At 35.9% G+C, this 27749-nt stretch overlaps 1 protein-coding gene across 3 annotated transcripts in view; it reads right to left on the reverse strand.

The window, feature by feature from the left end:
• Window positions 1–27749, reverse strand: part of Gpr63 (G protein-coupled receptor 63) — a 214013-nt gene that overhangs the window by 143127 nt on the left and 43137 nt on the right. For 2 of the 3 annotated variants that reach the window (XM_063233269.1, XM_063233268.1), the window contains exon 2: window positions 20629–25608. The exons of the other annotated variant lie outside the window; for it this stretch is intronic. In XM_063233269.1, coding sequence (XP_063089339.1) covers window positions 24199–25458 — 1260 coding nt within the window. In that variant the 5' untranslated portion in view covers window positions 25459–25608 and the 3' untranslated portion in view covers window positions 20629–24198. Of the gene's footprint in view, window positions 1–20628; window positions 25609–27749 lie in introns of those variants that run through there. 3 annotated transcript variants of the gene reach the window in all.

Below are 27749 nucleotides of genomic sequence, written 5' to 3' on the forward strand. Positions count from 1 at the left end.
TCTTGGTCTCTAGGGTGAACTTGTCATGCTGGCTTCCTGGCATGAACTAGACTATGCTTATTGTCAGGGGAACTTGGGGCCTTCTTGTTGCTGAGGATAGCTGTGGTGCTTTTCAGGACAGCCCTGGTCTTTGTTGTGAGTGTGACTTCTCAGCTCCAGCATTGAACCCTCAGCTTACCAGCACAGCTCCTTCACCCCGCTGGCATAGACTTTCTAGTTACCACCACTGACCTTTGGGCCTTTCCAGCATGGATCCATAAAAAATACTGGCATGTGGCCTTCTTTTGGACTCTAGACCTCCAGCTGGACTTGTGGGAGGCATAGTCATGAGCTCTGGGTCTTCATCTGGACTCATGTGGGACATTGTTGTGGGATTCAGGCCCTTAGCTAGATATTTTGCCTTTAGTGTTGTGGATAGATTTCCTGCATCTTCTTGTGTTAACTCTGGGTGACCATCATAAAAATAATATTATAAATGCCATGTCCTGATTCTAATTGTTCTCTGCATGACCACTGACTACAACAGTTACATATGAAATTAAAGAAGAAATAAAACAACACTTACAATACAATGAAAATGCAGAAACAACATACCATAATCCATGGCATACAATAAAAGCAGTCCTAAGAGGGAAATATATAGCAATAAATAGTCACATCAAGAAAGTGAAATGAGCACAAATAAATAACCTAATGCTATATCTCAAGCTTGTAGAAAAGGAAGAGCAAGTCACACCCAAAGCTCATAGAAGAGAGGAAATTGTAAAGATTAGATCAGAAATTAATGCAATTGAAACTAAAAAAATAAAAAGAATTAATGAATCAAAAAGCTGGTTTTTTGAGAAAATAAATAAAATTGATAAACCTCTAGCCAACCTTATCAAGAAAAAGAAAGGAAAAGCTCAAATCCACAAAATAAGGAATGAAAAGGAGGAAATGACTACAGATCCCATGGATATTCAAAAGATCATGAACACTTACTTTGAAAATCTCCACTCACATAAGGTGGAAAACACAGAGGAAATGGACAGATTTCGAGAAACATATGAACTACCAAAGCTCAATCAAGAAAATATGACAATTTTGAATAACCCAGTATCAGCTACTAAATGTGATTAAAAACTTACCAACAAAGAAAAGCCCAAGTCCTGATGGATTCACAGCTGAATTCTATAAGAAATTTCCAAAAAAAAAAGAAGTTTCCAGAAAATTTAATGCCAGTAATCCTTAAACTCTTCAATGAACTTGAAAGAGAAGTCCTCCCTAACTCATTCTCTGAGGCAAATATCACTCTGATACCAAAAATAGAGAAAAACCAACCAAAAAGGAGAACTATAAGCCAATCTCACTAATGAACATTGAGGCAAAGATTCTCAATAATATATTGGCAAATAGAATGCAGTAAATCATCACGAAGATTGCACAGCACTACCAAGTGGGATTTATTCCAGGAATGCAGGGATGGTTCAACATATGCAAATCAATAAATGTAATACACCACATCAATAGAGCCAAAAATAAAAATCACATGATCATCTCAATAGATGCAGAAAAAGCTTAGGGTTCATCACCTGTTCATGATAAAAATACTACAGAAACTTGGAATAGACAGTATGTACCTCAATCTCATAAAGGCCGTCTATAACAAACCAACAGCCAGCATCATATTAAATGGGGAAAACTGAAAGACTTCACTCTTAAGTCAGGAACAAGACTAGGATGTCCACTATCAACACGCCTACTCAATATAGTTCTGGAAATATTAGCCAGAGCAATCAGACAAGAGGGAGAAATAAAAGGAATAAAAATAGGAAAAGAAGAGGTTAAATAATCATTATTGCAGATGACATGATACTCTACAGAGAAGACCCCAAAAACTCCATTAAAAGAGATAATAAACTCAGAAGTATAGCTGGATATAAAGTCAACACTCAAAAATTAGTAGTATTCCTGCACACAAAGAAAAACTCCATGAGAGAGAAATTATGGAAATATCACCTTTCACAGTAGCACCTTAAAAAATGAAATGCTTAGGAATCAACCTAATCAAGAATGTAAAAGACCTATATGCTGAAAATTATACTACTCTAAAACAGGAGATTGAAGAGGGTATTAGAAAATGGAAGGAAATTTCCTGCTCTTGGTTAGGAAGAACCAACAGTAAAAATGGCCATACTCCCAAAACTGTTATACAGATTCAATGCAATCCCAATAAAAATACCAATAACATACCTTACAGATCTAGAGAAAACATTCCTAAAATTCATATGGAAATCGCCTAGCAAAGGCAATTCTGAGCAACAAAGGCAAGACAGGAGGCATCTCAATTCCTGACCTGAAACTACACTACAAAGCCACAGTAATAAAATCAGGATGGTACTGGCAAAGAAATAGCCCTGAGGCTCAGTGGAACAGAATAGAAGATGCAAATACTACTGCCAAGACACTCAGCCACCTTATATTTGAAAAGGGGGCTAAACACATTCACTGGAAAAAAGATAGCCTCTTTAATAAATGGTGTTGGAAAAATTGGCTTTCCACATGCCAAAGACTGAAAATAGACCCATGCCTATCACTGTACACTAAACTAAAGTCAAAATGGATCAAAGATCTAAATATTAAGGGAGAAACGCTAAATCTACTGGAGGACAAGATAGGTAGAAATCTTGGAGACATAGGGCTAGACAGGGAATTCATGAATAAAACACAAACCGCACTGCATAGGAAATACTTCAAAGAATAAACAACTGGGATCTCATATTATTAAAAAGTTTTTGCAATTCAAAAGAAAACAACAACAAAGTGAAAAGAAAACCCACAGAATAGAAAGAATTTTAGCCAACAATTCTTCAGATGAAAGATTTATATCCAGAACATATAAACAATTTTTTGAAAAAACAAAAGCCCCCCAAATTCAAAGGCCCTCTCCAAAACTGGCATCTGCGATAAACACACAGTTCTCAGATGAAGATATACAAATGGCAAATAAGTAGATGAAGAAGTATTCACCATCACTGGTCATTAAAGAAATGCAAATTAAAACAACTTTGAGATTTCATCTCACCCTGCAAGATAGTCTAAAAAAGAAAAGCACGAAGAATCCAGAAATAGTGGCAGAGAGGCCACAACGAATGGAGCAGAAAACAAAATGAAGAAGACAAACTGACAACTAATGGCAGAAAAGGAGCTCAACAGAAGTGAGGCAGAGAAGATTGGATGATAGGAACAGCTATTTTGGAGAAAATGACATCTTAAGAGGTAATACTGATTTAGTATCATCTTGTTTTGAAGTCTCATCTAGCTTTTGTTCTTCTGTCTCCATAGGTCTAAACAGGTGGTATCTTATTGGATTTTATTATATATGATAGTATAAGCAAAACCTTTTATAGACAAGGAGATTATACAGAAACCATTGTTCATTTTCTGTTAGTTGATTCTAAATACCCTGTAATACTGTCATTCTCTTAAATGGTTTTACATTGTTTTGATAGATTTGATGCTACAGTAAACGAAGTTATACTCAAAGATTTCAAGGAAAGAGACAATATGATAACTACTTTTATGTCGGGATTATCTTGTGGTGAAACACTAGTTTGCTTAAATGGTTATGTTTTGATCTATGCTGTTTTGCTGTTATGCCCTCTTTTATCTCAATCTCCAATTTATTATTTACTTTTTTATTTTTATCCTTTTAATTAAGGGAAAAATAAATAAAAAATAGCAGGATATATTATAGTAACCCACTTTAACTTTCCATTATCTTGATTTAAAGCCCTGTATTGCTCTCACCATCTTGTTTTGACTGATGTTCCTCTATTCTGTTTTGCTTGATCGTACCTGGTTTGAAAGTTTAGGCAACAGCTGTGAAGATAGTGGGATGCTTTATGACGCCCATTCTGGTTGACTATTATCTACTTTTGAAGACCTATAATGCCTCCAATGTTTTGGTTTTGTTGGTTTTGTTCTTTACTGTTTTGTTCAATTTTATTATAACTGATGATATAGGCAATTCTTTTTGAGATAGCGGGAGACATTATGGTAACCATTGTTGATCACCTTGTATTATGTTTTTACATTATCTATCATGTCCACCCTTTTGATTTGACTGACTCTGTTCTGTTATGACACATTTGGTTCTACTCTCTTCCAAAAAAGTAATAAGAACTGTGGGAGCAACAAAACCCAAAATGTGTAATTGTCATTTTACAAAAGAGAGGAAAAGAAAGTGCTCTAAATGATATAACTGCATGTATATTTAAGTGTATAAGATAGATAATGATATTACTGAGTTTTGTTGGATCATTGAACAGAACTGTTTGCAGTCTCACTGTTGAAATGTCAACTTTATAAGCTTTAATTTTGTAACTTGAACAATTATTTCTAAGATGACAATATGTAGTCCATTAACTAGTGATTTCCTACTATTTTTTTCTGTAAATCTGTATAACTTGTACCCTGATTTTTTTCTTTTTCTCCTTAAATAAAATTTTTTTTAAAAAATTAAAAAAAAAGAAATCAACTGATAACAAATGTTGGCAAGGATGCAGGGGAAAAGGAATGCTTCTCCACTGTTGGTGGCAGTGCAGACTTGTGCAACCACTGTGGAAATCAGTATGGAGATTCCTCAACAAACTAGAATTGGAAGTTCCATTATTCCAGCTATTCTCCTCCTGCATATTTTCCCTGAAAAATTGAAAAGGTCATATCACAGTGATATCTGTGCACCCATGTTCATAGCAGCACAATTTGTGATAGCTGAATCTTAGAAACAACCAAAATGTCCATCAACCACAGAGTGAATGGAAAAAATGTGGTATTTTATACAATGGAATATTACTCAGGTATTAAAAAGGATGATCTTGAAGCCTTTGTAGGTAAATGGAGGCAACTTGAGAATATTCTCATTAGTGAAATAAACCAGACTCACATTAGTAAATATTACAGTGTCTCTCTATGTAAAAAAATAATAAAACCTGACTGAGTAATTGGATCCAAAAAGTATAATCAATATTGTAAAAGTAAAAGGGAAGGAAAGTGCTCTAAAGGTTATAATGGTATGTATACTGTGCAATACAGATGACCATATTACTAAATTTCTGTTAGACACTGAACAGAAGGGTTTGCACTGTCAGTGTTTGAGTGTCTAGCCACTTCTTATGCTTTGATGTTGTAACTTGAACAATTATTGTTAAGATGACAATATGTTTATGGTAATCATGGTTACCCATTACACTGCTTTGAAGCCTTGTAATGTTTTCATTAATTGGTTGGAATGGTTTTATTCTGTTTTGATTTTATTATGTGTGATTGTATAAACAGCTACTTTGAAGAGAACAAGACATTATGGCAGCCATTGCTGACTTAATATCATCTTGTTTTGACGTCCTAGCATGCTTTTGCTCTTCTATTTCCATTGGTTCTATAATTTTTTATTGGATTTTAATATGTGTGATAATATAAACAAATTTTTTATTGAAAATGAGATGTTACAGTAGCCATTGTTCATTATCAGTTATTTGGTTTTGAATGTCCTGTAATACTTTCATTCTCTTGAACGGTTTTATTCTATTTTGTTATGTTTGATATTATTATATGTGAAGGTATGCTCAATTATCTCAAAGAAAGATCCATTATGATAGCTACTGTTAATATCCAGTTGTCCTGTTGTGAAATTCTATGTTGCTTATAGTGTTCTGTTCTGATTTGCTTTCTTCTGTCCTCTTTTGTTTTATTCTCTTTAAAACAAAATTTTTAAAAAAGATGAAAATATGTAAAGCAAAAAATAAAAACTTTTTATTTAAAATAAATAAAACATGAAGACAATTAGAGTATAGAATGAGAGCAGAGGAGATGTGAGCACCACAAAGGTCTATTCCCAGATGACAATGAGGGGAGTCCTCGAGGGATAATGGAAATGTGCAAATAGGATAACTTCATCCCCCACCTTTGACAGTCAACTCTCCACCCCATTAACTTGTTGAGGCCTCTACTCACTAGTCTTACTCTGCATCTTGGAGTAAGGTCATTTGCTAACTTAACTTTTATCTGTTTCTGGTCTGTAACTGTGTTTCTTAGATTTATTATTACTTAGCTGCGGCAAGGCCAATAGATCAGATGATGTCCACCACTGAAGAAAGTTTAATCTATTGAAAATTCCCAAGGGAGAGAGTACACCCTGCACAGAGAGCCAATGAGGAGTCACTGCGGTGTGTGTCACAGGTGAAAGGAAGGAGGTTTCTATGGACTAAGTCCTTTATTAAAATAGAAAGGGAATGGCTAACTTAGGGGAAAGAGACTTGGCTTTAGCTAGTTTGAATCAGGTCAGCGGGCTCTAGGGCACAAAGCCACCTCTGGATGCTGCCTATTGGCCTTAGGACGATACGGGTGTTTATAATACAATGGTGACCCAGAGAATAAGCACTTGATAGGGAAAGAGGAGGTGCTTATATGCCTGTATAGACTAATTTTGCTGTTTAAGACAATCAGGATCTCCAAAGTAGTCAAGGCAGCATTTGAAAAGGTACTAAAACCCACCACTCGCTGGTGTTTTCATATTCCACTTTCTAGTCCCCACCGATGACTCAATTTTAATTTTTCTCATTAGCCAGTTTTACTGAGTGTGCTGCTATAGCTAGAGAGTTCTGTGACAGAAGAGGAAGGAATTGCTGTTTTCACTAACTTTATGAGAGTTCACTTAACCTTCTAATTGCCATATCACTGTTGGATAGTCACTACTGGGATTATATTGAAAGTCCCAAAATGAGTACCCTGGCTGTATGTAAATGAGACATTTTTCCATGAGGCCCTGATTCCGAGAATCAGGACTGGCTGACCAGAACAGCTCTCTTGGTCCTCCACAGTCCCATGGCCACAGTAACATTCCTGAGGAGGGAAGTGTCTGGCCTGATTAGGAACTTCACCAGCCTGAGTCCTTCAGTCTACCAAAATTAATCCTGCCTTTCTAGTTGCTACTATGTCTTAACACCCTTCTGGGGAATATCTTAACATAGAGAAACTGCTATTATTTAGATTATTTATCTCAAAGACTTTTTGTTGCCCTAGTTTCTATGAGCTGTGTGGCTTCCTGGCCTACCTAAATTTCTACCCTATATTTAGACATTTTCTGAGGAAAGAGCCAATAAGGCTTAATAAAGATCTTAAATTCATTTCCTTGCTTCTAGCTTGCTAATGAGAAACTCAAGATGTTAACTACATACATATTCATGTATTATCTATATTAGACCTTATAGATGGACTCTGCAGACTAACAGCCAGCACTGAGTAGTGCTTAGCAAAAGTGAACAACGAGGTGAGGAATAACACAGAGATTATCACAATTTAGCACCAAGAGCCAAAGGAAGCATCGAGGCCAAGTGAAGGACAGGACAAGAAGGCAGCAGGATGTCACAAGGTCCATGCAAGGTTGATCCAAATCCTACACAAACATTTTTCAAGAACAGGGGGGAGAATAAGATGAAGAAAACAAGCAAGCACAGTTAAGAGGATGGATAATCAATACTACAGTGTAAAACAAAGGTCATTTTGATATTTATGTAAAATGTAACTTTGTATACATATAGCTCCACTTTATGATTTATTTGGCCTCTTAAAATTCTACCAACTAGCTGGCACTATATTCTTCTCATAAACAGAACAAACAATCTCTATTTTCCAGATGATAAGCACTGAAGATTAAATATTTATGAAGACATAGTATATCTAACAGGCATCAAGTAAGTGATTATTGGTATTGACTTTCTATGGATTTTAAACAGCAGCAATATTTTTAACCAGGAGTTAATACCTCCTAAAGTCATTATTTGTAACATTTGCCTTGCTTCTACAAACACTAAATCCTTGTTTAGTATTAAATCTTTTAATGCACTGAGTAAATGATGTTTCATGTGTAAAAGTCTGAACAGGTCACCAGAACACATTCCTCCTCATCCCATGCACATATACTAAGGTTTGTTGTTTTTTATGTGACTATCCATCTTTGTTTAAACTGCCAGTTTCCAAAGATTTGTTACTAACTGTAAGTTTTCTTCACTACTATACAACAGAAGGCTGATTTCTTTTTCATTAAGCCAAGTTTTTGTTGTGGCACTGTGTTAATGTACTTTTTTGCCTATTTATACATTCCACATCATAGACTGATTTTTTATTCCCAGTTTCTTCCTGGCAAGGACAATGAGCACAGTGAGAATATTTAATAAATGTTACATAATAACTATTAAATGTTCCTTTAAAATCTCCACCAGCTCTTTATCTTTAGCTTCTACTTTGAGATAATTACATACTTCCCCAAAGTTATTTATAGTCCCTGTCAGGAAGAAAAGCTGAAAAAAATGTGTTACAGTTCTGCCATCTACGGTGAAAGTGATTTAAACTCTAAAGCCCCTTGTAAGTGCTCAAAATGGCATTTTAGCTGAGTGTGGTGGTACAGGGCTGTAATTCCAGTACTCTGGGAGACTGAGACACAAGTTCAAAGCCAGGCTGGGCAACTTAGTGACTTAGCTAGACACTGTCTCAAAATAAAATAAAAAGACCTGTGGATGTGACTCTGTGCAAAAGTCCTGTGTTCAACTCCTAGAACCACAAACACAAAAAAAGTAGTTGATATATGGCATATTGCTATCAAATTACATCGGTAGAAAACTTTTCCCAAGCAAAATTTCCAGGTAGTTACAGAATACATTATGTCCATGACTCAATTACCATTCATTTACCAACAAATTGAGATTACACAAAACTGTAACAGAAGCGCACCTTTACATGTTGACATGTCACATCCACATCTGCATTTTTGATGCATCGGGAGTCACATCCTCCCTGTACTCACTGAAGAGCTGAACTCCAGCACATTTAATCAAGACCAAAAGTTGCAGATCAGCTTTATAAATCAGGGAATCTAAGGACATCTTTCCATGTTGTGAATTGTGGATCAAAATACACACACAATGTCCATAACAATGTTTATCATATAAAACTTTAGCTCTCCTATTCACTCATTCATCCCTGAACTTGGTAGATATGGCATCAGAAAACCCTCTAATTACTTTCTCCCCTTCCAGGCCACGTCCCCAGTGACCCACCTCTTCCAACCAAGTTTCACCTCCCAACATCATATTTAGCTATAAACTGATCAGTAGATTAGTCAGTGATGAATATCATGCTCTCATGATCCAGTCACCTCCCAAAAGACCCACCTAGGAGCCTACAAGTCTTTGGGGAAACATCTGATATAAACCATAACATTCCTTAGGTCAGGGAAGCAGGTGTAAGACCTCCCTACTGAGCTTTTGCTAGAGTCTATTTGGTTTGAGTGAAGTCCGTTATGATTTTTACCACCAAGATTCTATTGTTAGAAGGCCCATTTCTAGACTTCCAAGGATACTACTCTCTCTGCAAGCCATGAGAGGAAATGGAAAACAAGGACCAAACATAGTACTCTGCTCTAGAGGAATGTAGCATGCAAGAGAAAGTGGGTAAATGCAAGAAGGAAGGATTGGATGAAAAGTAAATCTATTTGAGAAGTCCTTTTTATTTCGTCCTCTTTTTCTAGTCAGTGTGTACCACACTGGACTATGCACATTTTCATGAAAAGCCTTTTGGCTAAAAAAAAAATCAGACAAAAATCATTACTTGCAATAGTAGCTTTTGCACAGATTAATAAAATACTGTGACTTCCTGTCGTCTTAAATTGTAGCTTTTGAGATTATAAAAACCTTTGGGGATGCTGTATAAGAAAAATCCATCTGCCTCTGTGCAGTTCACTTACTAATGAGTCTAGGAAGAGGAGATAAAAGCAGAAAGAGATCCTGGGCAACCAGCAGCCGCCCAAGCAGTTCTCATCATCCACTGAAGAATTTCCTTCAGCATTATGCCCAAAGAGCAAGATGACAGCAATACTCACTATAGCATGTAGCATGTGGGCCTCTCAAAAGTTTTGGTTCAGGTTGAAAGGCCGAACTGCTGTTCCCAATTATTGGAAGCAACAATTCCTGACCTTAGTACATTGGTCTTCTCATATTCCTTTCTCCCTGAGCTTAGTTTCCTTTTTGGTTAAACTTGGGTAATGATCTCAGGAGAACTGTTTTCTTTAAAATTCCTATTATTGTTTTCTACACACAAAGATGTACCAATTAAATTGAGATGCTTTCAGGATCATTTTCTGGCCTCTGCTTACTCAATTACTGCCTTTTCCAAATATTGCAGCCTCACTCTTCGATCTTATTCTTTTTGACAGTTAAGTCTCACTAACTAGAGGTCGAATGGGAAAAGCTCTAAAATTGGGAACTGGGGTCTGGTTTGAATGTCTCCTGCCCATTGCAAGATTGGGGCAAGTCATTTAATTGACCTGAAACTGTTTCAATTACTTTGTAAAGCATAATGTATATGAAAACCTGCAATGGAGTTCTGCCACAGAACAGATGGTCACAAAGATAAATTACATAATCTAAAGATATTCTTTTAAAAAAAACTATTCAATAACAAAGCACCAGAACAGATCTTTTTGGAAACTTTTAAAGTACAAATGATTGAGCTGAATAATTCTAATTACTAAAACAATTAGGAATTTAGTAGTGTCTTAAAGTTCTGTAACTTTATGATGGACTAAGAAATCAAAGAGTTAGAAAGCTGACATAGGATCATAGGAGTACTGACTCCCCCTTCAGTTCTCAAGGCTTCTTTAACTTCTCTTTGACAGTTCAGTGCTTTGCTGAACTTTGACAGTTCAGTGCTTTATTAATATTAATTAGTATAAGCAAACACTATTTGTATAAGCACATAGTACTGTGGTTTAGATCTAAAATATACCACACAAGTCTATGGTCAGAACGTAGGCTTTCCAAAGGTAACTGGACCAAAGATGAACCTTACTTATGAATATCAGATGAGAATTCATAGCTGAATTTGCTGTTAAGAGGTGGAGCCTGTTTGAAAGAGGTGGCTCACTGGCGCCTTGACCTAGAAGGATATATTCTTTTCCCTGGCCATTCCCCTTTCTGTTTCTGTTGCCTTTAGTTGAACAGTTTCTTCCACTAGGCCATTCAGCTACATCATTACTGCCTTGCAACCCACAAACCATGAACTTCGAACCCTCTGAAACTAACAGGTCTCTTGGCTGGGCATGGTGATACACATAATCTCAGCATTCTGAGACCATGAGGCTAGATTAGGAGTTTGAGCCCAGCCCAGACAATTTAGTAGGACCGGTTCAAATTAGAATAAGAAAGAGGGCTGGAGAAGTTTCGTGTGAAGGCCCTTGGTTCAATAATTATTACCACCAAAGGGACGGATGAGAGAGAGCAAGATAGCTCTCCTCACGTTGCATTAGATATTTTGTCCTAGTGAGGGGAAAGTGAACTAATACATGACATGTAATTGTGCCTACTCATCACAAACTCCAAATCAATGTGTTACTGTATTTATATATAATACAGATAAGAATTTACTAACACTCAGAAAAGTCCCACTACGTCAGTTTATATATGAAGATGCCAATATCAGTTTGATTCTTAAACACAAACCTTTTCTGAACATTCAAACACTGGTCTTCCACTCTTTAGCCAAACATAAATGACTTAAAACCAAGACTAAATTCATCTAGGTTTAGCTTTAACATCCACAACTTCAAACTCAAGTTTTGCTATGACTTTTTAAAATTTTCTAATGTATAATAACCATCACCCAGTATAATTTTTTAGTAAGCTCTTCTCATTAGGGACTCAGTTCTGTTATCAGAGAATAACAGGGCAAAGTACCCTAGAAAAACATACAAGTTTGATATTTTACCTACATTTCTTTTTTTTATTACTTAAAGAGAAAAAGACAGGACGTAAAAAAACAAAGCAGTAAACAGGTAGAAGTAATATAAAATTTCAAGAAAAAAAATATACAGTAAGAAATCACCAGTTAATAGGTTACATATTATCTTCCCAGAAATAGTTGTTCAAATTACAAAATTAAAGCATATAAAGTGGACATTCATACAGTGAAATTGGAGATAGTTCCATTCAATGATCCAACAAAAGCTCGGTAATATGGTTTTTCATCCTACACACTCGAACATATGTGCGGTTACATCCCTTAGTCCACCTTCCTTTCCTCTCTTTTTTACAATAACAATTAGACTTTTGGGGTTTTATTATTCCCACAGTTCTTATTACTTTTTTTGCAGAGAATAAAACCAAACATGACTAAGCAAAACAGAGTCAGTTAGAACAGAAGGATGGGCATAGTACATGATGCAAAAATAGAATACCAGGTGATCAAAAGTGGTTACCATTGTGCCTCTTGCTATTTTTAAATTGAGTTGCCTATATCATCAGGTATAACAGAATTGATGAAAACAGTACAGAACAAGACCAATAAAACCTCCACTGGAGACCTTACAGGGCTTCAAAACAAGGATAACAGTCAAACCATAATGGCTGTCATAGTATATCTTATTGCCTTCAAAGTGGTTGCCTATACCCTCAAACTTGATACTATCAAACAAAATAGATTATAGAATAATCAGACAGAACAAGATGGGGAGAGCCATACAGGGGTTCAAATCAGGTTAACAGGAAAACCAAGAAAGTTATTATAATATGTCCCACTATTTTTTAATTCAGTTTTCCCTTAATTAAAAAAATGAGAAAATAGATTAATTTTAAAAAGGGGGGGAGATTGAGATAAGAGAGGACTTTGTAACAGAACAATGCAGGTCAGAACAGAACAATTCAAGCATAATTTGTTTTACCACCAGACAATCTAACATAATAGTAGTCACCATAGTGCCTCTTTCCTTGAATTATTTGAGTGTAACTTCGTACGCTATAACAAGCATATCAAGACAGTGTGAAGCCATTCAAGAGAATGCAAGAATTACAGGGTATTTATAACCAGTTAATAGAAAATGAACAACAGTTTCTATATTATCTCTTTGCCTATAAACAATTTTGTTTATATTATATCATATAGTGAAATAGAGTAAGATAAAACATGTTAAAACCAGTGGAAACAGATGTACTAAAGCTTGATGGGACTTCAAAACAAGATGATATTAAATCAGCACTAACTTTTATGTTGTGTTGTTTTCTTCAAAATAGCTATTTGTGGGGCTGGGGATTTAGCTCAGCAGCATAAGCACCTGCCTTGCAAGCAGGTGGTCATGAGTTTGATCCCTGTTACCGATAAAAATGAAAAAAAAATAGCTATTTGTACTATCTTAGATACTAAAATCGAATAAGCCAGGTTAAAACTATTGCAATTAATGAGTGAAAACATTATATGGCTTCAAACCAGTATGATTGGGAATCATGTTTACCACATACTTTTATGTATTCTTATCATATCTTATACTAGGGAAACCATTCGGAGTTTGATTTATTTCACTTATGAGTATGGTCTCAAGCGGCATTCATTTATTTATAAATGTCTCAATGTGATCATTCTTTATAGCTGAGTAGTACTCCATTGTATAAAAATACCACAACTTTTTTATCTATTCTTCAGTTGATGGACACTTAGGTTGTTTGCAAGATCTGGCTATTACAAATTGTGCTGCTATAAACATGGGTGCACATATATTACTGTGGTATGATGCTTTCAGTTCTTCTGGGAATATGCCTAGAAGTGGAATAGCTGGGTCAAATGGGGCTTCCAGCCCCAGTTTTCTGAGAAATCTCCAGACTGACCTCCACAATGGTTGCACTAGTCTACACTCCAACAGTGCAGGAGGGTTCCTTTTTCCCCACAGCCTCTCTAGCCTTTGTTGTGGGTGGTTTTCTTGATCCTGGCCATTCTTTCAAGAGTTAGATGAAATCTCAGTGTGGTTTTAATTTGCATTTTTCTAATGACTAATGATGATGAACATTTTTTCATATATTTATTTGCCATTTGTATTTCTTCATCTGATAATTGTTTATTCATCTCAGATGCCCACTTTTGGATTGGATCTTTGAATTTTGGGGTCTGCTTTTTTTTTTAATTCTTTATATGTTTTATACAGAAGCCCTTTGTCTGAGGGGAAGCTCACTAAGATTTTTTTCCCAGTTTGTGGGTTTTCTTTTTGCTATGCTGGAGATTTCTTTTGACATGCAGAAACTTTTTAATAAGAGGTGATCCCAGTTATTGACTCTGGGAAGTATTTCCCAGGCGGTTGAGAATTCTCTACCTATTCCTATGTCTTCAAGGTTTTTACCTAATTTGTCTTCCAACAGATTTAGTGTTTCTATTTTAATATTTAGATCTTTGATCCCTTTAGATTTTATTTTAGTACATGGTGATAGGCATGGGTCTAGGTTTAGTTTTGGACATATGGAGAGCCAGTTTTTCCAGCACCATTTATTAAACAGACTGTCGTTCTCCCAGTGAACATGTTTGGCCCCTTTATCAAAGATAAGGTGGTTGAGTGTGTTTGTAGTTGTGGTTGTATCTTCTAATCTATTCCACTGATCTTCAGCTCTGTTTTGGTTCCACTATCATGTTGATTGTACTGTGGTTGCTTTGTAGTATAACTTCAAGTCAGGGATTGTGATAACTCCTGCCTTGCCTTTGCTGCTTAGAACTGTCCTTGCTATTCTAGGTCTTTTCTTACTCCAGATGAATTTTAGGAATGATTTCTCGAGTTCTATAAGGTATGTTGACAGTATTTTTATCAGGATTGCATTGAATCTGTATAAAAGTTTTGGGAGAATGGCCATTTTCAAAATAATTATTCTTTCTATCCATGAGCAAGGGATGTTTTTCCATTTTCTGAGATCATCTTCAATTTCATTTTTCAGTGTATTATAATTTTCCCTGTATAGGGCTTTCACTTCTTTCATGAGAGCAATTCCTATTTTTTTTTTTTTTTGGTTGCTAGTGTGAAGGGTGTGGCTTCTCTTATTTCGCTCTGTGACTTTGTTGTTAGTGTATAGGAATGCTATTGATTTTTGAGTATTGATATTATATCCAGCTACATTACTGAATTTATGTATTGTATCTAGCAGTCTTGCAATGGAGTTTTGGGGATCTTCTATATAGAGTATCATGTCATCTGCCAAGAATGATAGCTTAACTTCTTCTTTTCCTATCTTACGCCTTTTATTTCTCTTGTCTAATTGCTCTGGCTAGTATTTCGAGTACTATATTAAATAGGGGCACTGATAGGGGACATCCTTGTCTTGTGCCTGATTTCAAAGTGAAGGCCTTCAATTTTTGGCCATTTAGTATGATATTGGTTGTTGGTTTGTCATAGACAGCCTTTATTATATTGAGGTAAAGGCCATCTATTCCCAATTTCTGCAAGGTTCTTATCATAAATGAACGTTGGACCTTATCAAAAGTTTTTTCTGCATCTATAGAAATGATCATGTGGTTCTTACTTTTGGCTCTATTGATAGGGTGTATTACATTTATTGATTTATGTATATTAAACCATCCCTCCATGCCTGGGATGAATCCCACTTGGTCATGATGTATGATCTTCTTGATGATTTGCTGCATCCTATTTGCCAATATTTTATTGAGGATTTAAGCATCTGTGTTCATTAGGGAGATTGGTCTGTAGTTCTCTTTTTCAGTTAGGTCCTTTTCAGGTTTTGGTACTAGAGTAATATTTGCTTCTAGGAACGATTTAGGAAGGATTGCTTCCCTTTCAATTTCATTGAAGAGTTTAAGGAGTGTTGGCATTAGGTCTTCTTTGTATTTCTTGTAGAATTCTGCAGTGAATCTGTCTGGGCCTGGGCTCTTCTTCGTAGGTAAGGATTTAATTACGTTTTTGATTTCACAAATAGAAATCGGTTATTTAGTAGTTTTACATCTTCATGACCTAGCTTTGGTACTTCATATGCTTCTAGGAATCTGTCCATTTCCTCTGTGTTATCAAACTTTGAGAGTAGAGGTTTTCAAAATAGGTGTTGATGATTTTCTGTATTTCTATAGGGTCTGTAGTGATTTCTCCTCTTTCATTCCTTATTGCATGAATTTGAGCTTTTTCTTCCCTTTTTTAAATAAGGTTGACTAGGGGCTTATCAATTTTATTTATTCTTTCAAAGAACCAACTATTTGATTCATTGATTTTCTGGATTGTTTTTTTTAGTCTCTATTCCATTGATTTCTGCTCTGATTTTTATAATTTCTTCTCTTCTTTTGGCTTTGGGCTTGACTTGCTCTTCTTTTTCTAGATGTTTTAGGTGTAACATCGGGTTATTTATTTGTATTCATTCTGTTTTTCTGATGCATGAACTCAGTGCAATAAATTTTCCTTGAGGACAGATTTCATTGCATCCCACAGATTCCGGTAAGTTGTATTTGTGTTTTCATTTTCTTGTAGGTAGTGTTTCATTTCTTCTTTAATTTCCTCTGTGACCCACTGATTACTCATGAGTGTGTTATTCAGTTTCCATGTGTTTGTGGGAATTTTGCAGTATCTTTTATCATAATTTCATAGCACTATGGTCCAATAGCATGCAAGGGGTAATTTCAACCCTTTTGCATTTGTTTAGATATGTTTTGTGAATTAATATATGGTCTATTTTAGAGAATGACCTATGTACTACTGAGAAGAATGTGTATTCTGTTGTTGGGTGGAATACTCTGTATATGCCTGTTAAGTCCATTTGTTCACAGGTGCAATTTAGTTCTTTTATTTCTTTGCTGATTTTCTGTCTGGTTGATCTGCCCATTGGTGTCAATGGTGGGTTAAGATCTCCTGTTAGAATTGTGTTACTGGTAACTTGGTTTTTCATTTCTGTTAGTTCTTGTTTTATATAAATGGGTGCTCTGAAACTTGGTGCATATATATTTAAGATAGTTATCTGTTCCTCTTGCAGTTTTCCCCTAACCAGTATGTAGTGACCTTCTTTATCCCTTCTGATCATTATTGGCTTGAAGTTCACATTGTCTGCAAACAGAATAGCCACCTCCACTTTTTGGAGGGTTCCTGTTGCATGAAGTATTGTTTTCCATCCTTTGACTTTCAGTCTGTGAGTATCCTTTGGGTTAGATGGGTTTCTTGTAGTCAACATATGGTTGGATTTTATTTCTTGACCCATTCTGCCAGTCTGTTTCTTTTAATTGGTGCATTGAGACCATTTACATTAATGATTATAACTGTTATATATTAGTTTATTGTTGACATGTTATCTTTCTGCTGTTGCATCTTTATCTTTTGGTTCTGTTTAATTGTCTGCTTTGTTTAGTGGGTTTTTTTTTTTTCCTAAATGAATCTAGGCTGTCTTTCAGTATTCTTTGCAGGGTTGGCTTGGTGATCTTGTAGGTTTTCAGTTGTTCTTTGTCATGCAAGTATCTTATTTCTCCATCCATTTTGAAGGACAGTTTTTCAGGGTACATCAGTCTAGGTTGGAAATCATTTTCCTTTAGGATCTGAAATACTTCACACTCTTCTTGACTTTATTGTTTGTGCTGAGAAGACTGTGATTCTGATAGGTTTTCCTTTATAGGTGATCTGTCTTTTCTCTCTGACAGCTTTTAATATTCTATTCTTTTGCTTGATTTCTGGGATGGCCATTATTATGTGTCTGGGTGTAGTTTTATTTTGGTTATGGCTATTTGGAGTTCTATATGCTTCATTGATCTTGATATCAGTTTCCAATCTCATGTTTGGGAAATTTTCAACTATTACTTCTCTAAATATCCTCTTGACATCCTTTATGTTATCCTCTTTTTTCATTTATCCCTCCCAACGTTATGTTGTTCCTCTTGCATCATCTTGCAGGTGTTGAATTGTTATTTCCTGATTTCTTGTTATTTTTGAAAGATCTTTCCTGTTCACTGGCTGCAATCTTGTCTTCGATGTCTGAAATTCTATCCTCACCTTCATTGAGGCAGTTTTTACAACTTTCGATGGAGTTTTTGATTTCCTGTATATCTCTGTGCATCTGATTTATATATTGTTTCTTATATTGTTCATCCAGGGATTCTATCTTTTTGTTTAGTTCCTCCAATTTTTTAACTGTGTCTTCTTTAGATATGTTCAGCATCTCCTTCATTTCTTTTATCATTCCTTCTTTCACCTGAGAGATTATTTCTAGTTTGAATTCCTTTAAGGCTTCCCAGAGTTGCTTCTTTATTTCAGTTACTATTATTTCAGGTATTTCAGGTAATTGGCATATATTTTCTTCTATGCACATGGCTCCTAGGCTTTCTTGGGATGGGCTGGATGTTTGAGATTGCATTTTGGTCTTTCGTTTTGTCATTTTTCTATATTTTCGAGCTTCAAGTGTTGTTCCAATTGAGGGAGAGAGGTCACCCAGGCTGGGATGGAATTCCCTGGCCCCTCCTGACTCACTGATCTCAACAGGAAGCTGGGGCCTGGTCGCCAGGCAAGGAAGAGAGTTCCGCTGGGCTGGGGTAGGGTTCCCTGCCTCCACTGGACTTACTGTTCCCGACAGGAAGCCAGAGCCTGGCCCATAGTCAAGGAAGAGAGCTCCACCGGGCTGGGGCAGGGTTCCCTGCCTCTGCTGGACTTACTTGTCCTGACAGGAAGCCGGGGCCTGTCCCCCAGGTGAAGAAGAGAGTTCTGTGCCTCCGCTGGACTTACTTGACTGGACAGGAAGCCGGAGCCTGGCTCCCAGGTGAAGAAAAAAGTTCTGCAGAGCTCCATTTTACCTTGATTTCAAAGCAACTATTCTTGAAATAGTTACTTAATCTCTTCGGAACAATTTCTTCACTTAGAAAGGAGAAAGTACATGAATTTTTAAAAGATGGTATATATTCTGACCACAGAAAGTGGCGAAAAAATATAACTATACTTTTACGTTCAGTTAATGCTGCTATAGCTACAAATGCTTTTGAAATTCCTTAGAATGAAAGTATCACCTTTGACAAATATCAAAAATAATAAAAGCTTAGATAGAAAAAACATTGGCTTATACAGTCAACTAAATCAATCCATTACTACTCCCTTTTGAGAGGTTTTGAGGTGTGAAAACCAGAGATATGGTGGCCTGTGCATAGGCAAATTTGAATATAATGCAGTCAGAATGTACATCTCTACCCTCCAACAATCTTAATTTGATTATTTTAACCTTCAACTTCCACAACACTAGTGTTTATGTGACTGATTTTTTGGACCATTACCTACTGCACAATAGAATTTTATATTAAACCGGATACAGCCATTGCAATAGTCTTGATGAGTCAATTTTACTAGGCCAGTCTTTAGTTATCCCATCAAATACTACCAAAACACTGTTGTGAACTTTGCAGACACGATTAAAGTCTACAATCAGTCCACATTAATTATGGAAAACTAGCCTAATCTGAATGAGCCACATTCCATAACTTGAAAAGACTTACAGGCAAAGACAAGACTTTTCTGAGGAAAAGAAATTCCACCTATGGACAGCAGCTTTAGCTTACACTAGAAAGCCAATCTTCCACTTTTGCTGAGGTCTTGCTCTTCAGTTTCAGGCTTGCTCAGCCACCTCTTTTCAACTAGTTTTTGGTGTTTTTTACTTACATGGTCTTTTTTTTTTTTAACTTTCAATTAAAATTTATTAATTGTACCTCAATATTAAGAAATTGCTCCAAATGGGTTCTTTTTTTGTGGATGAATTGGCCGGGGGATCATTATTTAATCCAGTATGTTGCTCTACTTTGCAGTATCTTACTTTCCTCTTTTAAAAGAAAAGAAATGAATGTAGACCTAGTAACAACGTATTTTGTAAATCAACCTACACTTGTAACTTAGTAAGAAATATATTTAGCTGTTGCACATGAAAAAGTAAAATTTTAATTTTGTGTCTAGCACAAAATTGAAGGCTTTGTAATAAATGACGTTTCCTATGGATTTATAAATGAATTTTAGAAGGGGCTTAGATTTAAGAAATGGAATTACAGTATGAAATTATTTCATCAAAATAAAAGCAGACATTCTCACTAATTTGTTATCTGATAGTCTGAGTCAAAAATAAAATTTTGTAATTCTACACAGAATTTCTTAAAACTATTTCTGTATACTGATAGTTTATTGTCAAGTTTTAGTTCACCCTTAGCACTTACAAAATGAGAATATAGTTAATAGTTACATCCACAAAGGTTTTGAAAGGTAATTTGAAATAAGGACCCAAAGGAATCAAGATTTAAAACTAAATTCAGATTTTAATTTAACAGAAAGTAGTATTCATAACACACTTCCATGATGAGTTGAAGTCATTTAAAAAGAAAAAAAACTCCGCTGTAGAAATGTTCAACATTTATTCATTTCCTTTTTGGGAGGTCTTTTCTTGGTTGTAACAAGAATATGCACAAATAGCCATACTTTTTGAGATTTAAAGATTATAACCCAAAATTTAAACTCCTTAAAAATATGTCCTAGGTACTATTGTAAAATATATTAATTTTAATTATAAAGGACTAGTATCAGTAGATACCTAATAAATTATTACCATTTACCTGCAATAACAAACATGTGCTTTGATATTTTATTATTACAAAAACAGAGTTTTCAGCTTAGCAGGGCTGTGGTTATGAAGATAATTTTGAATATAGCAGCTTTTTAAACTTAAACTAAAAATCATGATACATATTAAAATGTTAAGCAAGTGAAAACTTTTCTGTGATATATACATATTTTCATGTAAACAAAAGCAAAGATCAAAAATGACATCTTTGTTGGCAACAGAAATATACAGATTAAAAAGGTTATTTTATTTCATGCTTCCATTGAATACAAGTGGCATAAGCACAGCAATAGAAATTAGAAAATTCTTTACATTCCCTCACATTCTCCAAGAAATTACATACAATCAAGAGAAGCCCTAAAAACATATCTCTAGGACAAAGTAAATATAAGAGTAATTAGACTTCCAAAAGATATGATTTTCCATTACTAAGTCACACTTTTTGTTCCACTGTGAAACTACTGGTTTATCAGATTTTTTTGCCAGTTAAAGTAATGCTAATACTGGAGAGTTCCACACTAATATGCATGACAGTTAATTAGACACAATATGCAGATTATCCTCCCAAGTTTATCATCCATGCACTAGGAAATAATGACTTTCAACACAAAACAAGTGTTATGCAATAAAATGCACACTGTTTGTTTTATTATCCATAGGTTGCTTTTAGAAATGTGCCCCAGAGATCACATGAACCAGAATCTGGCAAAATGCTCAATAAAATAAGAATGCATATTTCTGGCCCCAGCCACAGACCCTCTGTAGGCCCAGGAAATTATCTGTACTGTTTAAATCTTCTAAAGAATATATAAACATGTATTAAAGTTTACATACCACTACTACACACTACTTAGGATTTCTTCTGACTTTCTCTTTTGACCAAAACTACTTTATTATGTCTTTTATATTACTTTCATACTACTTACTTAGTGGCCAGAAGGAAAAACAAACAAACAAATAAAAAAAACCAAAACATCATTTCTGGCTATGTCAGTCAGCAGTGATACTTAGTAGTGGCATTTTTCCCCCTCAAGAAAATATGGGGGAATAAGCAACATGCAGTTTTGCACCTAAGTTTCTTGAAGGTGCACCACAATTTTTTTAAAGCTTACAAATGTATACATAACAAAAATGTTCCAAAGCATGTGTAAACTGTCGTCTGATCAAGATTATCCAGTGTAAAGAAAACCACTGTTCAGTGTTGTGCTAAATTCCCACAAAGACCCTTCGTGGTCTTCTTTCACAAACAGTGGGCAGTTCAGCAGCCAGTCCAGAGCTCTGACAAATGAGGCACTACCTGCACAGCAGCATAAAAGTCCTTAAAACTGCTCAAGAAGTAATAAAGCAAACAAAGCTCAGTTTCAACTCAAGCTATGAAAGAAGCTGAAGATCAACATGCAAGATGAATACAGATCACAGATTTGAGAAAGCAAAATCTCAAATATCCGTTTTAATATCTGCTTGAGATTCAGTTAGTATTGACAATGGAAATCAAAATACACTTCATCATTATACTAGAATCTACAATAGTGTTTATGTCCTGCAAGTTCCCCAAGGAAATATATTTTATCTGTGATTAAGCTAAATTACAAATTAAAGAGGTAGGTGACTATCATCTGAAGATGATTCCAAAGCAACATGTTGAACAATGTATTTGAGTCCTAAAAGAGTTCTTTTAGTCTGACAATGAATTTCCAAACAGTTGTAGTTACCCAAAGAGCAAGTTTTCTCAGGTCTTTCATGATGTCACCAACTATTCAATGTCCTAGCTCCTGATGCTATGGCATAAACTCTTCAGGCATTGAATTTTTAAAAACAGCAAATGAAATAAAATATAAAGATATAATACTGGAGAATAGTGAAGCTTGAGTTAGCTGAGATCTTCAAATTTCTGTACTCTCATGAGGAAAGCACATTAGAGTTGAGTAAGACTTAGAGATTCATTAGCTTAATGATTAGAGAAACAGACACATTTTCTCCAATGGCTCACAAACCACTAAAATTCAGAAAAAATGCTATAAAGCTATTGATAAATTATGGACATAGGACATAATGTAGTCCAGAGGCTACACTTTCAGACCTTCTGGCCTAAGTCTGCAGTCCCACCCTTGTTGGGAAGTGTGTCACTGGTAACGCAGAAAAGCTGACTACAGAGTCTGGATTACCCAGAGGCAGTCAGTCATCAAGAGAAAAATAAATTGAAACCTCAGGCCTGCCATATTAAAACTATCTCTAGGCATAGGGCTTATTTTCCCTTCTTTGCAAAAGAAGCACTTGTGAGTATGCTGTGAACTCCAGCTGTGCTAGGGCAAGTGCTCGGCAACAGAACATTTAGAATGAACAGCTAAACAATGAGAAATTTCAGACCCGGAAGGGCAAGATCTATCTATGGCTATCTGTAATTTCTCAAAAATTGTCAGTCACTTGTTTTACAAATCAAAAAAAACAAAACAAAACAAAACAAAACAAAAAACCCAAAACTACCTTTTTCTTTTTACATTCTTCATTTTTATTTGTACCTATTTTTATAATTTAGATTATACCCTAAAAGGTGGCTATAAGTGATTTCACATAGCCCATAACCAGACTTTCTATATTAGTTTTGTATCTTTTTGGTAATGAAAAATAAAGCAATTTTTGAAAAGAAGGTTTTAGTTTTTAAAAATTAAAAAATATGCAGAGTTCCCTCTTGACTATGAATCATCTGAGTTGAATGAGGTGTCTGTGTGGCACGGTGAATTAGCAGTCACAAGATTTCACAGATGTTTGATCCCACTAACCACTAAGCTCGGGCAGAATTTTTAGTTCCTCTGAGATTTGCTTTCTTCATCTGAAAATGAGAAAAATGGTATCTACTTCATAAAATGCCTAGAGAGTAAAGTGATGCTCAGTGCCTGGCACATAGGAGGAGTTTCTAAGTGCTAGTCCTTATCCTCCTATACCACCAAGAATCCTTAGGTAAAGAGAATTGCCACAACCTACGAAGGCCATCATTCCCACTGTGCTCCTCTCTGAAATTCACAAGGGTGCTCCATATCTTAGATCTTCCCCTATTGCTCTGAAAAGCTGCTACTGTGCTTAGAATCAGTTTTATATTTTACAGTCTCTTTTAAAATCATACATGAAGATTAAATATCTTTAAAATATTATTACTAAAAAATGACAATGTGCATGCTTTCTGAAGCATTATGTCACGTATAAAAACAATTCAGAAAAATGTGACTGAATTAATGTGTACATTGTTTCTTAAAGTGCACCAAACTAAATAGTAATGACCTTTAAAATGTCACTAACCTCCTTGGGTTATTTTTTAAGTAAAAGTAAATATTTATCAACTAAGATGTATGAAAGGTTTTGGCTCCAATGTGATGGCAAAAAAGCAGCAGTGGCTCCGGGGGGGGGGGGGGGGGGGGAAACAAAAAAAACAGACAAGCTCAACTAAGACATCTTAGCAGCATACAAAACACCTACAATTCAAGGTAACTGCAGGCTCAATAAAGCACAATCCTGATTCCTGCTACAAAAATAAAACCCCTCCACAAAACTCACACACAGCAGAACCATCTCCCGCTCTAAATCAAGGATTTTTCTTGAACCCTGAAGGTAACTTCTGTGAACATGTCCCTATTGTGTATCCTTAGTTGGTAACATGACTACAACTAATCATCTCTCATTCTTTACACCGTGCACACATACACACAACTCTACAAAAAACAATAAAGTTTAAGAAGCTATGTGAAAAATTTAAACTCAGTAAAGAACAATCATCACCTAAAATGCCAGACAGTTCCAAAATTCACACCACCGTCCGATGTTCCCCACACACGTAGACAGCACTGGGGCGTATTCGTCGCCTTGTGTGACCAGGGAGCCGTGGCAAAATCTTGAAGGATTTAGGCATCATTTCCAAGCAGGCATCATGGAATTTCTTAATCCTCCAGTAGTAGATCAGGGGGTTCAATGCAGACTTGAGGTAGCAGAGCCAGAGTAGCCAGGTGCTAATCTCAAAAAAGTTGTGCTTATAGTAAAAGTGCTCACTGAACGTTGCCACAAGGCTGTAAGTGGTGAATGGGGCCCAGCAAACAATGAAAACAGCAAAGAGAATCAAAATGGTGGTAAAGGCACGTGTTTTAAAGCCCATATCAATGCTCATCTGGAATGGTCTCTGCAGACTCATGAGACCCAGTTTGCTGGCCTGGCTAAGACATATGCCTTCAGGGTAACTATGGATCCTCAAGGCATTGTGCCGAAGGGTATTGAGTATGCCCATAAATGAGTACAGGATCACCAGGAAAGGTATGAAGAAAGAAATGAGAGAAATCAAAATCACATATGCCTGGTATCCTGGATTGGTTGTGTACCCAAACACACACTGTGGGGCTCGGGAAGGTATCTGTAGGTCGGGGTTTCCTGCAGCCAAAGGAAAAGCTACACAAAAAGAAGTTGCCCAAGAAACTGCAATTAGAATTTTAGCCCTATATGGATTTAATTTATCTTGCCTCTGGACAATAATAAGGAACCTATCAATGCTAATGATAAGCAGGATGGTGACTCCCTCTATCACAAACAACCAGAAAAACATAGCAGATAGCCTACAAAAGAATTTCCCAAAAATCCATCTAGTAGTGAGCATAGTTACCAGGGCAAAAGGCATGTTCAGCACTGCAAGCAACATGTCTGCAAAAGCCAGGCTAGCAAGGAGGATATTAATTGCAGATCGCATGGCAGCTTTTTGGTAAACCATGAGGCAAACAACCAAGTTCCCAAGAAAAGACACAAATAGAATAAATATCATTATAGCAGAAAGGATGATCTGGAGAGGCAAGTTTAGGCTCTTAAAAACATCTGGTGTTGGGGGCACAGCTGTGCTATTCATTGTCAAGGAACTCAAACCAGTGGGAGCCATGGTTTCAAAACTATATCTAAGCAGTGAACCTATACTGGGATGCTGGAATGGTTGCGGGACTGTAATATTCATGTTGAAGTTTTCATAGACTACAAATGTTGTGTTGGATGCCCCAGTGTGGGTAGCTGTCAACACTGGTGAGAAGACCATGGTTTCAGGAGAATGGAGGGTGCAGGCAGAGATGTGGATGTTCTTCAAGCATTTCAGCACAGAACAGCAATATCAGGTTCCTTTGATGGGCTTGGAAACACATGCCGGAAAATGGATAAGGAGTTCCATCTTCCACAGGAGTTCTTACGCCTGAAAACAAGCCCAAAACATGAAAAGTAAATGAGAAATGAGCTTTGAAAAACATTAGACTTCTTACCTTTCATCACAAAAAACCCTTCTTACACATTAAAAATACTTGTCTGTGGCCAGGTCAGCACTAAAATAGTGTTGTTCTGTTGTTTTGCTTTTAGTCAATCATAAGGAAAATTTCATGACATTCATGAAAGAAATGAAAGAAGATCTCAGAATGTATTACTGCCCCCAAAATAAAGGTCATAAACTTACTAATTTTTATTTTTAAATACATAGTAGTACAGGGGCTACCACTTAACACATTTTATTAACATATTTTCCTAATTGCTAATTTTTAAATAAGTCATTGATATAGGTTCTTCTTCCATTTTTACATAAGCACAAAGTTAGTCAACAAAAATACCTTCCACTCAGTTTCTTGTTTAACACATAATAAGTACACACTTTGTGTCCTACAAAGTTAAGAGGCACTACGTTATTTTCAGTTGAGTCTGAAAATACTTGTTTTCCTCTCCCTGCCTTTTACCTTCCCTTTCTTTCCTTCCTTCATCTTTCCCATTTCTCCCTCTCCTCCTTTATTTTCTTACGTCTCTCCCAAAAGTTCCCAGACTAATCAGACTGGAAAAGACACTTAGAAAAAGAAAAAAAGCCCATATTTTCAAAACTTCTTTTTCCAAAGGTCTATTTTCTTTTCATGTTCTTTTTTCCTTCCCAAGCCCACTCATTCTCATCCTTTCTTTTCTGATGTGTACAATTCTATTATCTCTATTTCTTCTCTATAAACCTGAGCTTATATTAACAACTTGGCAGAATATGTTAACCAGATAATAAAGCTGGGATGGTAAAGAAGCTTGCTAGAAAAATATTCAAGTGCAAAGAAAAACTTACAAAAATATGTCTTACTCTAAAACTACTATTACTATTCGCATTATAAGGATAAGAAAATGATGCACAGAGGGTCAAGTGATTTATACTAAGTCACAAAATACCCGACACCCACAAGTTAAGGCAAAAGAGTTTATTTTAGCTCACAGTTTGTATAGCTTTCAGTGCGCACAGTCAGCTCTAAGGCAAGGCAGCATGGCAGAGGGGTATGGCACAAGGTCATGGCACACAGGAAGCAGTAAGTAGCAAGCTGCCCTCTTTTTATTCCATCAAGGCTACAAGCCTTTTGGTTGGTGCCACCACACCCAGGTGGGCCTTCCCACTATCCATGCTGCTAACCCAGAGAGTGGGCTAATCTAGTTTTCACATCCTTAATCCATCTTACACATGCTTCATGGAGCTACCTCCCAAAAGCCCCACTTATAGGTGCATGAGATTTTTGGGGAAGGCATTTAGATATAAATTATTGAAAAGATTTTTCTCAAATACAGTAAAACTCGAGATTGCAAGTAACTCATTCTGTGAGTGTTCTGCAAGATGAATTAACATTTCTGATAAATTTTAACTTGATAAACGAGTGATTATCTTACAATACAAATAATTGGAATGTCAAATATCACATGATCACAACCTAGCCAATTCTCCTTCTCTCCCTTTCTCTTTGCCTCCCTCTGTGGGACAATGGGTGATCATCTCACAACAGCAAGAGCTCATGAAGGAGAAAAAAACTAGAGGAATTCCTTATTCAAATGAGATTTAGGAGATCTGTCAAATGTGAGAAACAGTGAAAATTTTGTAGAAAAGTACCACCAGAATAAGGCTATTCCAGTGTGAGCAATTAATCTGTTTACCAATGCAATGCCACATTTCTGGATAGGCTCCTTGTTAAAGTTCACAAATAGAAAAATAATGCACTGAGCCAACAGCAGTGATTCCAATAGTTCTAGGGAAAGTCGACTCTTCTTCGTCTCCCTCACATGAACTACAAAGTTAAGTGCAGGTTAATGGGTTTTTCTTTATATTTTTCTATTTTATTTATTACTTAGTACCATACTACAGTACTATAATCATTTTTATGTGAATATTGGGTTGTGGAACTAGTGAGTTTTCATAATTTCTTATGGGAAAATTTGCTTTGATATATAAGCGTTTTTATAAGCCTGTTTTCATAATAAATTACAGTCACAATCAAAAGTTTTACTGTACTTTTTATATTAAATGAGAAAATTGCCACTTTTATCAATTTTCCTACA

This window comes from Cavia porcellus, unplaced genomic scaffold, assembly GCF_034190915.1.
Source record: "Cavia porcellus strain 051 isolate PalLab524CR breed Dunkin Hartley unplaced genomic scaffold, mCavPor4.1 scaffold_22, whole genome shotgun sequence".
Taxonomy (NCBI): Eukaryota; Metazoa; Chordata; class Mammalia; order Rodentia; family Caviidae; genus Cavia; species Cavia porcellus.